General features: G+C 40.1%; 1 protein-coding gene across 1 annotated transcript in view; it reads right to left on the bottom strand.

Moving 5' to 3' along the window:
• Positions 1-18,726, bottom strand: part of LOC126145824 (maternal embryonic leucine zipper kinase-like) — a 393,633-nt gene that overhangs the window by 293,274 nt on the left and 81,633 nt on the right. The window contains exons 7-8 of the mRNA XM_049915586.1: positions 13,143-13,328; positions 12,175-12,307 (exon numbers count right to left, since the gene is read on the bottom strand). Coding sequence (XP_049771543.1) covers positions 12,175-12,307; positions 13,143-13,328 — 319 coding nt within the window. The remainder of the gene's footprint in view (positions 1-12,174; positions 12,308-13,142; positions 13,329-18,726) is intronic.

Raw genomic sequence — 18,726 nt, forward strand, 5'->3', positions numbered from 1 at the left:
TGTTTAGTCATGCGATCAGGCCCAGGAGCTGTGTCAGGGCGATGTGCAAGGGCACTGAGGAGCTCCCACTCTGTAAATGGGGCGTTATAGGATTCACTGCAGCATGAAGTGAATGAGAGGAAGTTCTCCAACGCAGAGGCTCGGGCAAGGTGCTCGGCAATTGTGTTTGCGTCGGTACATAATTCGCCATTTATGGTAACACCAGGGACAGCTGTCGGTACCTGCTACTCGAAAAGACGTTTCATCTTTGCCCAGACTTGGGAAGGTGACATATGGCACCCAATGGTGGAGAGATATCTCTCCCAACACTCATGCTTCCATTGTTTGATAAGGTAGTGAGGTACAGAGCCGTTTAAAGGCTATGAGGTGCTCCAGGGAAGGGTGCCACTTATGCCACCGTGGAGCTCGCCGATGCTCCTTAATTGCTTCAGCGACTTCCGCTGACCACCAAGGGACTGCCTTACGCCTTGGGTACCCTAAAGAGCGATGGATTGCGTTTTCTGCCGCAGAAACAATTGTGCTAGTCACCTGCTCAACCATCACATCGATGTTACCATGTGGGGAAGATTCAGCAGTGAAAGTTCCCCAGTCCGCCTTGTTCAAAGCCCATTTGGGCAAGTGTCCGTGTGCCTGGTGCTGGGACAGTGACAGGAAGATGGGGAAGTGGTCACTACCATACAGGTCGTCATGTGCTCTCCAGTGGATAGATGGGAGAATTCCTGAGCTGCAAAGTGATAAATCAATGGCCGAGTAACTACCACGAGCTACACTGAAATGTGTGGCAACCGCAATATTTAAGAGGCAGAGGTCGAATTGCGACAGTAAAGCTTCTACATCTCTGCCTCGGCCAGTAAGCACGGTGCTACCCCACAAGGGGTTACGGGTGTTAAAATCTCCCAAAAGTAGGAAATGTTTAGGGAGTTGATGAATCAGTGCAGCTAATGCATTCAGGAGTACTGCACCATCTGGAGGAAGACATACATTGCAGACAGTTATTTCCTGTGCCGTCCTTATTCTGACAGTCACAGCTTCAAGAGGGATTTGAAGGGGCACATGTTCACTACAGACTGAGTTTATGACATAAACGCAAACTCCACCTGACACTCGATTATAGTCACTACGGCTCCTGTAATATCCCTTATAGCCGCGGAGGGCGGGGGAACCAGGTTCATCTACATCTACATCTACATTTATACTCCGCAAGCCACCCAACGGTGTGTGGCGGAGGGCACTTTACGTGCCACTGTCATTACCTCCCTTTCCTGTTTCAGTCGCGTATGGTTCGCGGGAAGAACGACTGTCTGAAAGCCTCTGTGCGCGCTCTAATCTCTCGAATTTTACATTCGTGATCTCCTCGGGAGGTATAAGTAGGGGGAAGCAATATATTCGATACCTCATCCAGAAACGCACCCTCTCGAAACCTGGCGAGCAAGCTACACCGCGATGCAGAGCGCCTCTCTTGCAGAGTCTGCCACTTGAGTTTGTTAAACATCTCCGTAACGCTATCACGGTTACCAAATAACCCTGTGACGAAACGCGCCGCTCTTCTTTGGATCTTCTCTATCTCCTCCGTCAACCCGATCTGGTACGGATCCCACACTGATGCGCAATACTCAAGTATAGGTCGAACGAGTGTTTTGTAAGCCACCTCCTTTGTTGATGGACTACATTTTCTAAGGACTCTCCCAATGAATCTCAACCTGGTACCCGCCTTACCAACAATTAATTTTATATGATCATTCCACTTCAAATCGTTCCACACGCATACTCCCAGATATTTTACAGAAGTAACTGCTACCAGTGTTTGTTCCGCTATCATATAATCATACAATAAAGGATCCTCCTTTCTATGTATTCGCAATACATTACATTTGTCTATGTTAAGGGTCAGTTGCCACTCCCTGCACCAAGTGCCTATCCGCTGCAGATCTTCCTGCATTTCGCTACAATTTTCTAATGCTGCAACTTCTCTGTATACTACAGCATCATCCGCGAAAAGCCGCATGGAACTTCCGACACTATCTACTAGGTCATTTATATATATTGTGAAAAGCAATGGTCCCATAACACTCCCCTGTGGCACGCCAGAGGTTACTTTAATGTCTGTAGACGTCTCTCCGTTGATAACAATATGCTGTGTTCTGTTTGCTAAAAACTCTTCAATCCAGCCACACAGCTGGTGTGATATTCCGTAGGCTCTTACTTTGTTTATCAGGCGACAGTGCGGAACTGTATCGAACGCCTTCCGGAAGTCAAGAAAAATAGCATCTACCTGGGAGCCTGTATCTAATATTTTCTGGGTCTCATGAACAAATAAAGCGAGTTGGGTTTCACACGATCGCTGTTTCCGGAATCCATGTTGATTCCTACATAGTAGATTCTGAGTTTCCAAAAACGACATGATACTCGAGCAAAACACATGTTCTAAAATTCTACAACAGATCGACGTCAGAGATATAGGTCTATAGTTTTGCGCATCTGCTCGACGACCCTTCTTGAAGACTGGGACTACCTGTGCTCTTTTCCAATCATTTGGAACCTTCTGTTCCTCTAGGGACTTGCGGTACACGGCTGTTAGAAGGGGGGCAAGTTCTTTCGCGTACTCTGTGTAGAATCGAATTGGTATCCCGTCAGGTCCAGTGGACTTTCCTCTGCTGAGTGATTCCAGTTGCTTTTCTATTCCTTGGACACTTATTTCGATGTCAGCCATTTTTTCGTTGGTGCGAGGATTTAGAGAAGGAACTGCAGTGCGGTCTTCCTCTGTGAAACAGCTTTGGAAAAAGGTGTTTAGTATTTCAGCTTTACGCTTGTCATCCTCTGTTTCAATGCCATCATCATCCCGGAGTGTCTGGACATGATGTTTCGAGCCACTTACTGATTTAACGTGAGACCAGAACTTCCTAGGATTTTCTGTCAAGTCGGTACCTTTTCGTGGCGGGCAATGCAGATAGCAGTTGTAAAGCTTAACAGTTGCCGTAGCTCAGCCAGGCGGTGGAAAAAACCTCCAAAATTCCACTGGAGGATGACTTCGTGAGACTGGGAAGACATGGAACATTCAATGAGGCAGTTTACGCCTCAGAGTCATGTGCTGCCACCGATTTATTGCTTGAGCAGTCTATATCCATTATGTCTGAGGGTCTGGCGAGATCTAGGTTCTAAGCGGACGCCAAAATCTCCACCCCATCCTCAGCCGCAGAGCTTGTAGGTAGCAGTGGTGTGGGTGCCACCGCAATTTCCTTGGTCTTGGGGGTTTTCTTTTTGGATTTTTCTCACTGCTCCTTGGGTTACCTGGCTGGTAGGACTTTACTGGCTCAGTCTCCGGGACTGAGGATGAGCGTCAGGCCCTACGACCAGCTGCTTTTGGGCTCTTCAGCCACTGGCAGGTGTTGTCTTTCTCACTAGAAGAAACCTGGGAAGGGAGTGACCCAAGGGACCCCTCCCTAGCAAGAGAAGCCACCTAAGACTTACACTTCTCTGGCTTAGAAGTGGGGACAGATGTCCCAGATGGATGGGGGGTGTTGCTCCCGAAGTAGGTGGTGCAGGAGCAACAGGGAGGGAAATGGCCCCCCACCATCAAGGGGGCAGGTGTAGTCTTCCGGCTCTGAGAGGCGACCTGGGTTGGCGGAGCTGATGGTGCCAGAACTGTTGTAGTGGCAGCATAAGACAATGTCATACACAGGCGTTCAAATTTTCTCAGTTGACACAGATGGGAGGCGGGGCACATGGAGTATTGGGATGTGATGGGCGTCCGCAATCTCGGCATGTGACACTGGAAGTACAGTGGGAAGACATATGGCCGAACTTCCAGCACTTAAAGCACCGCATCAGGGGAGGTATATAGGGCTTTACATCACACCAGTAGACCATTACCTGGACCTTCTCAGGCAATGTATCACCCTAGAAGGCTAAGATGAAAGCACTGGTGGCAACCTTATCATCCTTCGGACTACAGTGGACACACTGCACAAAATGTACACCTCGCTGCTCTAAATTGGCATGCAACTCAACATGCCCCCAATGTCCATTGGTATTTACACATGAAACCATACAAAATTCAGCTACTGCATGCTCTACGTGAAGGTGACAATATGTGAAGTTCTGTAATTTTGTTCTTGGCAAGATGGAGAATGACAGTTTTCTTCCACACTTAGTATTTTGTGATGAGGCAAACTCCAGTTTAAATGATTAAATGAAAAGGTGAACTGTTATAATGTGAGAGAATGTGGGGTGCAGAACAACCACATGAAGTTGTACAACATGTGGGGGACTATCCAAAAATTAATATGTTTTGTGCAGTTTCACGGGAAAAGGTACATGGCCCATTACTCTTTACCAACAACACTGTTACAGAAAGCACATATCTCAAAATGCTTGAGAACTTTCTTTTCCCACAGTTGGAGACTGATTCAAACGACTTCACTTGCCAACAGCAGTGGGCACCACCACACTGCCATCTGGAAGTACGGGAATTTTTAAATGAAACGATTACTGAACAATGGATCGGTTGCACTGGACCAAATGATTCAGCCTTACATTACTGGCCTAAAAGGTCACCAGACCTGACTGTATGTGATTACTTCTTGTGGGGGTACTTCTTGTGGGGGTGTATAAAAGACTGTTAATGTGCCTCCATTACTAACAACAAGAATGAATTGGGACATCACATAACAGCAGTTGTTGGAAGCCGTACCTCAAAACATGCCTAGTGCAGTGTGGGAACAATTTGAATACTGCATTGACATTGCCGTGCATCTCAAAGGGGGCACATTGAACACACATAAAAAGGTATGGCATTGTAGTGCTAGTTTCCATCTGTGGAGTTTTGAGAAACTTGCGACTGGAGGAAGAATCCAGATGGCATATGTTGTGAAACAGGCACTGAGGTCATGACTGTCATGTTGTAGAGCATGCTCTGCAACAGGATATTGTGTGTTGCCAGTATACACAATCTGCCTATGCCCACTATCCTAACTGATAACATGGTGGTAGTTTATGCCAATGTAAAAAGACAAGCAGTATTTGCGTAACAGCTGGTAAGTGACATGTCATTTCACAGGTGGCTCACCCTTTGATAGTATGTGTTGTGCCAGTTACAGGGCCTAGTATAGTTGATGGTACGAGGGTGCATAGGGAAAGTCTTGCAGTGGGAACAATCACAGTGGTAGGAACCATAAGGTAGGGAGATGGGTGAAGAAGGAGTGTTGATTCTGACTGGGATTGTGCTGAGATTGGTTTTTTTTTTTTTTTTTTTGTGAGAGATGAGCAGTACCAGGACTGGATATGAAATCTGCTTTTAAACTAGGCTGGTGGGATAATTAAGTCCATTTAACATTGAAGTGAGACTGGTGGTGTGTTGCTGTAAAGAGTCTGCATGGGAGGGAATGTTTGACATGAAAAGGACGGCAACTGTCAAAATGTAAGTACTGTTGTCCGTTAGTAGGTTTAATGTGGACAGAAGTGTAGCTGGCCTTTCGTGAGGTTGAGATCAGCTTCAAGGAAGGTGGCGTGGGATTCGGAGTAGGACCATATGAAATTTAATTGGTAGAATGTATTTAGCGATTCCAGGATAACAGGTCAGCCTCACCTGCCATCAAGATCCCATTCCCCTGCGATTCAAACTGACCTTCAATTCCTACTTAAAACCTCAGGCCCCTGATCTGTATGTATGTCTTCCCCTCGAAGATGACGTAGTTGTGGTAAGTATAGAGTTGATGAAGGTAAGCAGGAAGAATGTCTTAGGTTTGGGATCAGGTGGGTGCTGACTGAGGATTGTTCAACAGCAGACTGACCATACGTGTGGGAGATGTCGGTATTGAGAGAGGATGGCATCAGTGGTGAGAAGCAAGATGTATGGCGGGAGTGGGACGGGCACAGATTTCAGATGATCTAGGAAATGACTGGTGTCTTTAATATAGGAGGGAAGTCTTTTCACTGTGGGTTTCCGGTATTGATGAACTAAGGCAGATAGTCATTTGGTGGATGGCTAGTAACTGGAGGACAGCCAGGATGATTGTATTTTTGGATCTTAGGAAGAAGGTAAAACATGAAGTGCGTGGTTTAGGTTGGATTGAAGTGTTAGTCCCTGTGAGAGGCCAGTTGTTTTAAGGAGGGACTGCATCTCAACTTGAATCACAGAGATGGGATCTTGATTTCAGGTGAGGCTGACCTGTTAAAATTCCTGGAATCTCAACACCTTCTCTCAATTAAATTTCATGTGGTCCTATTCCAAATTTCATGCATTTTCTTTGACATTTATCTCTTCCTCACTGAAGGCATGCTACCAACTTCTGTCCACATTTAACCTACTAACAAAAAACAGTACTTACGTTCTGACAGTTGCTATAATTTCCTTGTCAAACATTCCCTCCCATACAGCCTTGGCATTTGAGACAAAAGTATCTGTTTGGATGCAGACTCTTTACAGCAATACACCACAAGTCTCACTTCCTCCTTCACTGGATGTAATAACCCCACCAGCCTAGTTCAAAAGCAGATCTCCCGGGCCAATCCTGGTATTGCTCATCCCTCCAAAAAGCAATTTCAGAGCACACCAGTGGTCACTCGGTATTATCCTGGTCTTGAATGTATTAATCAGCTACTTTGACAAGGCCAGGACTTCCTAAAAACACGTCCTGAAATGAGATCCACTCTGTATGAGATTTTGCCCACCACACTTATAAGAGCTTTTTGTCACCCCCCCCCCCCCCTCCGCTACCCCAACCTCTGCACAATCCTTGTCAGACCCTATGCTTCTTCTTCACCCATCTCCCTACCCTATGGCTCCTATCGTTGTGATTGTCTCCGCTGGAAGACTTTCCCTATGCACCCTCGTACCATCAACTACACTGGCCCTCTAACTGGCACAACAAGTACTATCAAAGGGTGAGCCACCTGTGAAACGACACACATCATGTACCAGACGTTATGTAAACACTGTTCAGCTTTTTACATTGGCATAACTACCACCATGTTAGCAGTGAGCAGGCATAAGCAGTGTGTGTATACCGGCAACACACAATATCCTGTTGCAGAGCATGCTCTACAACATGTCAGTCATGACCTCAGTGTCTGTTTTACCACATGTGCCATCTGGATTCTTCCCCCAGACACAAGTTTTGGGGAACTCCACAGGTGGGAACTAGCGCTACAATATGACCTTGCTTCTCACCACCCACCTGGTCTTAATTTACGTTAACTTCTTCTGTCTTGACATTTCTTAACACTAACTACTCCTTTCATCACTCTGTTTTAGTTTTCTACATTTTTCATTTTCTGATCTGTTTATTTTTCACTCTTTTAAACTCATACCCAATGTTTTAGCAGTAATCTCTGTCTTGCATACTACCCTGCCTTGCACCTTTAAGCTCTTAGGTTTTCAAGTCTCATCTAATTAATTTCCAATATATCAGTCTTTCCTTCTCATCCTGTCCTGTAAGTCTCCCCTTACTTGGGGTGTTGGGTGCCTTTTATGAATTCTACCCCTTTTCCTAAACCTCTCCCATCCTCTTCCTTCATCCCTCGTCCTGCCCCTTCAAGCCTTCTGCCAGAAGGATGAGCCACTGACTCTGAAATCTTGCATATGTAAAACCTCTTTTTATTTTTGTCTTTAGCTGCCGCCTGGTGAGTAGATTTTTTATATATCCAATTACATTATGTTATGTTTTATAATTTTCAGAGTGACAGTGGTAGTCATCATAGAAACAGTACCAACAAAAAATGGTCTAGTATCACGATAATGGTAAGGGTGTCCTGCCATATCAGCATTTAATTTTTAATAACTTTAAAGGGAAACTTATATGATTAACACTCAATGACATCAGTTTATCGTATGTTAATTTTGCAGCCACGAACTGGCGTATGCAAAAAATTCAGCTGTCTTCGCCCTCATTTTTGGTCATATACACCAACGTATTTTGACATCAAGAAAAAGAAAAGCATCACATGACTTGCAACAAAGCCAAACCAGAAGCACGCTAGTCTAACACCATAGGCAGTCGGCTACCTCACCACTATAAAATTCAATTCCATTTTAAATGATGTAAGTAAATTCACCTCACCTGCTTCTGGCTATGAAATTTGATGTCAAACACTAAGAATGAATCAGAATGGACATGAAAATGGAGTCTCAAAAGAGAAACTATGTTACACTTTTATGAAAAAATTAGGCATGAGAAATAAACATCCATGGTTGTGCCTCTGCAGTTAACAACTGTAGTTTTAAATCGGAGCTTGCTCCACCCAAGGTTAACTACTTTCAAAAGTCAACCACGGAAAGGTCTTTTAGGAAAAAATTTCCACTGTCCTGTCCAAGAATGCAGGAAAAGGCTACATCGGATTCAGTGGGTAGCCACCTAGAAGGCGTCAATGAGTCGGAGCAATGGCAATCACCCATTCTTATGCCATCTCATAAGAACAGGATCAAACAAGAACAGATCAACTACATTGCAACTCATAATTTAATTCTTTACCTAAAGCAGGAAAACTAAAGAATTTGATGGATGAATTAGATAAACAGAAAATTTTAGTAGCAGGAATGCAGGAAATGAGAAATACTACAGAAGAACCATCCGAATCACAAGGCTACAGACTTTACAACGGGAAACCTGGAATAAGGGTTATGAAAGAATGTCCCCAATTTGAAACTAGGTTTAGTGTCAATGTGAAAATAATAGATTCAATTATCGATTTTCAAGCCATCTCCCCTAGAATTGCAACTCTGAGTTTAAAAGCATCCAACAAAATTTATACCATAATTAATGCCCATCCCCCTACTAATGAAAAGAATTCTCTAACAAAAAGTAAGAAAGAAGTGGAAAAGTTTTGGGATCTCCTAGACCAAACAATGAACCAAGTAAATATTAACAATGTCAAGATCCTGTTAGGAGACTTCAATGCCCAACTCAGAGGAGAAAAGAAAGACTGGGATATCATTGAGAAATGGGCTCCACATAAACAAACAAATAAGAATACTCAAAGACTTGTTGAACTCTGTAGGGAACACAAACTGATCTCAATGTCCACATACTTCAAAAGAAGGCCAAACAAACTTAAAACTTGGATCTGATTGGAGAAAAGGAGAGTGGCAGCTGGATCATGTATTTATGGACAAATTCTTCCACAGACAAATCTACACTGTTAAAGTATTAAGAGGTGTAGGTACAGGTTCAGATCATTACATTGTCAAAATCAAAATTAAGTTCACACCACTAAAAAAGAAACCAAAATGCAACACACAAAAGAGGAACTTCGAACCCCACCAATTAATTAGAAATGATAAATATAGAGAAGTTACACAAAATATAAGAATGACAGATAATTTAGAAGAACTCGTTCAAATTCTCGGGCAACAAGCAGAAAATTTAGCCCCATTGGACCCACGTAAAAGACATGTCTGGTGTAACACAGATTGTGACAAAATTCATGAAGAAAGACATCATGCATGGATAAAATGTCAAACACACAGAACAGAAGAAAATGTAACCAAGCTCAAAAATATCAGGAAAAAGTTCACACAAATTATCAGGTAAGCCAAGAGACAATCACAGAAAGATCTAATCGACTCAATAGAAAGAAATTACCATAAAACCAATTCCAGAGACTTTTACAAAATGTTTGGAAGACAATTACAAAAATTTGCCCCTCCCACATTACTGTTGAAAAGAGAAGATGGGAAAATGCCAAAATCCTGGCAAAAGCATTTAGTAAACTTTTGAATTGTGAAGAAAATCAGTAACTTTTAATAATTAATACAGGCACACCCACCAAGAATCCACCTGATCTCATAAGTCCTCCAATAATCCAAAAGGTGGAAACAGCACTCAGAGAGAGGAAAAATTATAAGGCATGCAGAGAAGACCAAGTTTATGCAGATATGTGGAAATATGCCAGTGATACAGTTCGAACATCCTTACACATAGCCCTAACAAAAAACTGGATAACAGAAAAGTTTCCCGAACATTGGACCATGGCCATAGTCCACCCACTCCACAAAAAAGGAGATAAAAGCAACCCAGATAATTACAGGGGTATCTCTCTCTTAGACTGCACATACAAGATTTTCTCCAGAATCCTATACAAGAGGATCAAAGAGCAACTAGAGGAAGAATTAGACGAATACCAAGGAGGCTTCAGACCTTTGAGAAGCTGTGCAGAACAGATCATCACTTTAAAATTAGCCATAGTATATTACAAGAAAGGAAATAAACCTCTCGTAAAAACCTTTGTGAACTTTAAAAAAGCACATGACTGTATCCATAGACATTCAATGTTAAAAACCTTAAGAAGTTTTGAGCTCCATACAAAATTAATCAAATTGATAGAACTCTCCTTAACCATCTCTGTATCAAAAGTCAAGTTCAGGGGGGAACTCTCTGAGCCATTCATCATAAAAGCAAGTTTAAGACAAGGAGATTGTTTGGCACCCCTGCTGTTCAACTGTGCTTTAGAATACATCACGAGGGAATGGTACAAGATTAGCCCAAAGAACATCCAAACTGGAAGACCCAAAGACAAAATAAGTTTAAATTGTCTGGGATTTGCTGATGACCTTGCTCTCTTGTCTAACAGTATTCAGGTAACCAAACACAACAAGTTATCTCACTACAGGAAATAGCACAGAAAATTGGTCTTGGATATCCTTGGGAAAAAAAATCATCTTTTTAACTGACCTACCACTCATAAACAAAATTGCCATAGGAAACCAAGAAATCAAAATTGTAGATAAAATTAAATATCTAGGAGATATAACATATAACCTCAATCGAAAGCCAACAAGGCATAACAGAATAAACAAATTGACTAGAGCAAAATATATCACCAAGAACACCTACAACAAAAAGAGCCTGTCAATAGCAACAAAATTAAAACACTACAAAACAGTCACTCAACCAGAAATAACATACGTAAGTGAAACCATCTTCAAAACAACTATCACTGCACAAATAGAAAAAATATTCAAAATAGAGAGAAGAATCATCAGAAAGTCCATCAACAAATTGCACCAGGAAAATAGACACTGGAGAGTAGCTATAAAAGAAACAGTCTACAAGGAAATAGAACCGGTAATGGGTACAATCAGGAATAAATGCATTTCATTTTTCGGACATCTAATCAGAACACCAGAGAACAGGATCATCAGGAGAATAATAGAAAAATTGTGGAATAGTAGGTGCAACATCTACTGGATTACAGAAATCAAGGAAGATATGGATGAGCTACAGATTACATTGGAAGACCTAAGAAACAAAACTGACAAAACCAGGAAACTCACAGACAAACAAACCAGACTGCGAAGGAGAATCAACAAACAGACAATAGGAAGGGTGATTTCCAATGAAGAAAGAACGATACGATCCAACAGAATGAAGAAGTACTGGGCTGACAGAAAATTGGAAAATTCTTTGTATAAAGTTGGCTACAGTGTCCAATGAAGGCCATAAAATGTAAATAAAACTAAATAATATGTGGCCAGGGGTTTATTTAGACAATGTACGAGTTCATATATATTATACTGTAAATAAATGCTGACAAAGTCATAGTGTCCGAGAAGTATTATCAAAGAAAAGTGTGAGCCCATGTTTAATTGTTTCACTATCCAGGGCAATGACATACAGACATACAGCAGTGTGATATCATTCCACTTACAATATTGGTTCGTACACTATTTTACCCCTCATTCCTGCTTCCCAATCAATCAAACAAGACAGTGCTGCCTACCCGCCCAGGTCTTCAGTTCACTTTGATGGATAATACATTCTCCAACAGAAGGAACATTGTCCCAGCTGACAGTACTACTGAAGAATTTTAACTTTCTTGTTATGTATATTTACTATTAAAAACAGTTTTGATCACGATTTATTTATTAAGGTGACCGGTTTCGACCACTACTGTTGTCATCTTCAGACCATTGAGTAGGAACCTCTTTCTTCAGCAGAAAGAGGTTCCTACTCAATGGTCTGAAGATGACCACAGTAGTGGTCAAAACCGGTCACCTTAATAAATAAATCGTGATCAAAACTGTTTTTAATAGTAAATATTTGTAACACATTGATCACTGTCACTCCCATAATGTATTCAAAAGTAATCCTTGTTATGTTATTTAACATGACTAGATTTTTCCAGTTTACTGTTTTGCTATATTTATGCTTAATTAAAAAGTATACCCTGAAGTCTTACATTTTGCTGTCAACTTCTCAGTTGTTCTCTCTTCGTTTGCAACAACCACATATGTCTCTTTCAGCCTCGCATTTGCTGTTTTTGGAATTCTGACAGGTGAATCTTCCATTCCTTGAAGTCTATCGTCACAACCCTGCATAGGGGGAAAAAAAAAATTATAAAGCCACATGTTTAACATGGTGAAAGAGAGAATGAAATCTGATCTGTGTGTCTTGAGATACCAAAAGTATTGTAACTTTAAAAAAATATATTCATATTATAATCTACAGCAGAAGTCTAATTAACTTGGATTTTGTGAAAATTCAGGAAAAGTAGCTCTTTAATAAGTTATGTAGAAACATTGCACACAAAAATTAACTCTCTTATTAGCTTTCTAGTTAACTTCAACAACATGATGAAATTAATTCCTTTCTTACCATGTTAGCAATGCAGAAAACAGCAGATGCTAACAGATTTGTGACAGTGACATTGGGAAATTATATACCATTTTTTTGACAGGTAATATATGAAGTACTTTTTCCACATAAAAATTATTTGGCAATCTAGTTTGTTTTCTTAATTTCTGGAACTCGGTGCTTCAAGATGCCAGAAGTACATAAAAACTTAAAAACAATTACCATAAAGTAATTAAATTACGTTTGAAAGCTAATGCCATTTTCTGTCAACGTACCACCCGTCATTCATCTCCGCACAGGTGCTAATTTATTTTCATTTTGAAAGATATGTCAGAAAGTGATTGCTTTCAGACCATCTTCAATAAAGCATTATACACACACACACACACACACACACACACACACACACACACAGTTACAACAGAAAATGTGCTGTATACTGTCAAAAGAACGTGTATAAATTGATTCATTTTATCAAATACTTAATCAACTTTCATTATCCTGTATACATAAGGGAAACTAAAATTAGATAGATAATCAGTCATTAAAATACTAAATGTTGATATTCTTTACCTTAACACGGTATGTCGGACGAGATAACCTTACAGGAGAACCACGTTTCTTCTTTGCAAGAAGGAGAAGATAAGTGGAAGTATTGTAGTCATAAGGCCACTTACTCAGTGATGACCACATTTCTTCCCACGTTATTCCATGGTAATGGGCCATAATGCCAACACACGTGCGATCCATTTCATGAAACTGAAATGACACGAACATACAGTAGCTACAGATTTACACCTTGGTTAAATCTTTAAAGACATATCCATGAATGAACATGAAAACTGCTGTATCAAGAATGGCACATTTCACTGACAAGAACACAATACCTCACATTACATCTCCATCTACATATATACTCAACAAGCTACTGCATAGTAACTGGCAGAGGGCACTTCATACCAACATTATCCAATTTCTGTCCTATTCCATCTGTGTGTAGAGTGATGGAAAAATTATTGTCTATGTGTCTCAGTAGGTGCCCTAATCTCCCTTTCCTTATTCTTGTAATCAGTATAAAAGATATATGATTCAGGTAGCAGAATTGTTGCACAGCCCTCTTTAGATAGAGGCTCTTTAAATTTCCCCATTTCGGTTTTGTAAGAACTTTCATCTAACGATCCCTATCTATCTACATTCCCAGAACATCTGTGTTATACTTTTGTATGGGCTACACTGACCTTACAGAATTCAAGCAGTCATCTGGAAAGTTGCTCCATACGTATTGTCATATAAACTAAATAAGGACTTCAAACACTGAAACAATACTCCAATATTAATTATATTAGCTTCCTGCACTTGATTTCCAATACAGATGCACTACAGTTTCCCAGAACTCTTCAAACACATCAAAGTCTTTTATTCGTTTTCCCTAATACTGAATATTAAGTGATCATCCCATGTCATACAACCCTCTTAGATTTCCACTAAATACTTATATTATGTGACCTACTCAAGATGTTGACCACAAATCTTGTAATGAAATACTGCCGGGTTCTCTGTTTATTATAGTCATTATCTTACATCTATTCGCATTGAAAGAGATTTGCCATTCATTACATGAAGTGGAAATTTTGTCCACGTCTTCCAGCATTTCCATAAGACCATTTGATGATGATACTTTTCTGCAGATGACAGCATCGCCAGTGAAAAAATTTCACAATGTTGGTGATCCTATCTAATATATTGTTTATGTATTTTGACTATATTGTTTATGTATATTGACAACATTGGAGGTATAATTAAACATCCTTTGGGCAAACCTAGTGTTTTCATTTCTGAAGGTCACTCACATGCCAGTATAACAAACTGCATATATCCAGAATGAATTTTCACTCTGTAACAGTTTGTGGCATATTTCAACTGTGTGCCAGACCAAGACTCAAGCCTGCAGCCTTTGCTTTTGTGGAGAAGTGCTCTACCAATTGAGCCATCCAAGCACGACCTATCCACCCTCAGAGCATTTGCCTGCGAAAAGCAAAGGTCCTTGTCCGGCACATAGATTTAATCTGCCAGTAAGATTCAGGACTATAGGTAATCTCCAATTTTAACTGTATTGTAACAGGGATTTTGTAGTATTCAAATACTGACTGTTAATGATCAGATAAACTGTTAATTATGAGTTATATGTTACAATGTTTCAGTTCCAACCAAGCAAAAGATCCGAAATACCCATTAATTATTTAGTAGGTTCCACGTAGTCCATGAAATACCCTGAAACCAGCAAAATAGTTCACCTGAGGAAATCATTATGAATTTTCATATTTTGTAGTTAGGTAAACCTGACAGTAATTGAATTGCTGAAATTAGGTTATTAAATGCCTTTACTCCAGATGTTTTCTGAAGTTACTCCACTGTCATTCAGAAGCATACTGCTTGACCGTAAATATTGCACCATGCAATTTTGTTACTTTGGTCTCTTACAGAAAAATATCTCCAAAGATAACTACATTTTTATTCATTGTCAACAATACACAGCTACACAAATTTTAATGTGAAATTTCTAGAACTCACTTTTTTACAGTATATCACATTTGCATAATATGCGAGTACAGGAATGCAGTTAAAATCTTACAACAAACTTGGAGCTGTACATGTGTCATGGCTTCAGTGTTGATACGGCCTGCACAGTGCAGCAATTAAGGACTCTGTAGTGCAGACCTATTAACTTTTACTGAAGCAACAAATATGTTCCAGCCCCTGAGTGACATCCCCACTGCACAGAGCTATCTGTATGTGTAACAGAATATTACAAGATGGAACTCTGGGATGTCTATTACAGTGACAATGGTCATTTCTAATGCCATGAAGAGAAGCATTGTAAAGAAGTTTTCTCATTGTATCCAAAAACAAGGTGAAAACACTGTTTTCTGTTGGTGAATTCCACAATTTAATAGTGTCTGTTGTAGAACATATCATTTGCTTAATAGGTATGACATAGTAACAGTATTGTTTTAAGAGTTATGTTAAATATCATCCATTCCTACTGACAGTAGCACTAATTTTTCTCCAGTCTGAGCAAACATCAGTTAAATGCTCAAATTTTTTGTTTCTATGTATTTGTAGCAGTTTCATTTCAAGATAATCAAACTGTTTTCTCATTCACTTTACACTGAGTTTATGAGATTTCTAAAGCACTTCACACTGTGGAACGAACATGATTGTGTGTAAGATGACACCGATAGTAATGTGTGTCAGGCACAGATAGAACTTTACACCTCTAAGAATCAAACCAAGCAAGCAGAGTCAGCAAATCCTTAGTGCTTGCAAAGTATTTGGTTGATTATTATGTATGGCATGTGCTGGAATGCCAGGCAATGAAGGACAAGAAAAGTATTTCCCCTGAAGTGCATATGTAAAATGAGTGGTTTCCAAGATTGGTCGAGCTGGAAGCCCTCGTCACAGTTGAGCAGATTGTCTGCTAATTGTATTTCCACAGTTTCCATGACCATTGAGTACCATTACTATGAGGCTGTGGCCAGCATCTTAACTTTCCCTTAATCCATTGAATGACCAGCGGAAATAAAATGTTCAGCCATGGCATATTTGCTGAACCGTAGTATGGGAATCTATCCCTAATGTTCAGTGGTACATTACATTACAGAGTGTATTGTTTGTCCTGTGTACCTTTTACCACATGCACAAGGAATATTGTTTGTATGCACCTTTTGTAAAAGAAGATCATCCTTCAAACATCACAGATGAGCTGTTATCTTGGCTGGTGAAACTAACGTCACATCCACTTTATTCTTCTTCATTATTCTTGCAATTTTTGAAGAAATATTTCCCACATATGTTATAAAGGCTGTAGTACTCACATCTCTTTGTTCTTGCACCTCTTCTCAATGGCCTGATGCTTTCACTTGCAGAGCTCTCTTAATTTGACATTTTGTATATCCATTTGTAGGAAATATTTGTTCCAAGTGTACCATTTCACTCAGTAGGCTACCAGCATCTGATACTACATGAACCCTGTGTACTTAAGTTTTAAATACACTCATAGTCCGTGAAAGAGGGTGGCAGCTAGAGGTGTGCAAGTATAAATCAGTATGGGTGGGCTTACGGTAGACACCATGTCCTAAAAACCTCTCTCTCTTTTTCTGAACTAACATAGACAGCCATTTGTTTCCTATTCCATTATAAGTTTGATATTTTCATGAATGGAGTTTAGATGTTCAAGAAACTGGATTAAGTTGTCCTCACCATGGGGTCAAACTATGAATGTGTCATCGACAAGTTAAAACTGAAGAGTGGAATCCTTTTTCTTCAGAATCTTCTGCGAATATATTAGCTACTCAAATATTTAGCCTCGTTGTTGAGACCTTTGGTAGGTCTATGTGAACAAAATTTCCATAATTCACCAGATTTTATCAGTAGGTTAAACACTTTGAAACTTAACTGCTATGATTTCGTGGTCAGCTTTGACATTGTTTACCTGTTCACAAAACTACCTACTGTTGACACTCTGTCACTGAATTGCAGCAAGTTTGAAGAAGACACAACGGCATTATTTAGTCATGTGCTAACCTCCAACTACATTTTATTTGATAACCAATATTTTGAACACACTGATGGAGTTGACATAGGCAGTCTTCTGTCACCCAAGGTGACAAGAGTTATTCATGGAGGATTTTGAAGAAAAAACACTCCACTCTTCAGTTTTAAAACTAACAGTGATCTGAAAATATGTGTACAACACATTCATAGCTCAGCTCCATGGTGAGGGTAACCTGATCCAGTTTCTTGAACATTTAAACTCCATTCACAGCAGTGATGTCTACTGATTCTGGACGTATTAGTTCAGTGTGGGGGGGGGGGGGGGGATATGGGTTTTTAGAGCAATGCATCTACCATAAGCCCACATATACGAATTTATACTTGCATGTCTCTAGCTGCCACCATCCTTCGCAAACTATCAGTGTACTTAAAACTTTAGTAAACAGGGCTCATGCAGTGGCAGACATTGTTAGCCTACTGAGTGAAATGGTACACTTAAATGAAATATTCCCTGCAAATGGATATACAAAACATCAACCCATGAGAGCTCTGCAAGTGAAAGTGCCAGACCATTCATAAGGAGGGCAAGAACAAAGAAGTGAGGCCTACAGCATTTCTACCATATGTGGGAAATATCTCTTCAAAAACTGCAAGATGAATGGAGAAGAATTAAAGGGATGTGATCTTTGTGTCACTATCTAAGACAGCAGCTATTCTGGGATATGTGAAGGATGATCATCTTTTATAAAAGTTGCATATATACAAAATTCCTTGTGGGAGTGGTAAAAGGTACATAGGACAAACAATACACACCATATTAAAAACATTCCACTGAACATCAGGGATACATTTGTCTACTATAGTCCAACAAATCTGCAGTTGCTGAACATTCTATTTCCAACTAGCCAATCCATGGATTAAAGGGAAGTTAAGATGTTGGTCACTGCCTCATCCTATGAATATTCAATGGTCAAGGCAACTGTGGAGCAACAATTAGCAGATAATCTGCCCGACTTAGATGAGGGTTCCCAGCTCAACAAATCATGGAAACCCTCATTTCACATCTGCACTCTCAAGGGAAATCTTTTCTTGTTCTTCATTGCCTGTCATTCCCACACACGCCATCCATAACAATCATGCAAATACTTTGTAAACACTGTGGATTTGCTGATTCTGCGCTTGCTTTGTTTTTATTCTTAGAAGTGTAAAGTTTTATCTATGACTTATGCTCGTTATTAACAGTGTTATTTTTGACACGTGTGCACTTCACAGTGCTAAATGTATTAAAAATTTTGTAAGCCCTTCACCTTGAAAATGGCTGAAAGGCTATCAGCTAAAATATCAGTACAAGAGTTAATAATATCCTGGATGCACTCCCAACAAATGATGGAATACTCAGACTATATTCATCCAGTGTTTCATAATGAGAACATTTAGTGACAACTAACAACCTTTAAGCAAAATTCTGAACCCTTTCTAAGCTTTTTCTTGTCTGCATGCTTAAAGTCAGGTATTAAACACTTTAGTAAAGTTAGCAGAAGTATGTAACAGTTTTATACATAGAAGTTTGATTCTTTATAGAATCAGAGGTTTACTTGGATGC

The sequence above is a fragment of the Schistocerca cancellata genome, chromosome 1 (assembly GCF_023864275.1).
Source record: "Schistocerca cancellata isolate TAMUIC-IGC-003103 chromosome 1, iqSchCanc2.1, whole genome shotgun sequence".
Lineage (NCBI taxonomy): Eukaryota > Metazoa > Arthropoda > Insecta > Orthoptera > Acrididae > Schistocerca > Schistocerca cancellata.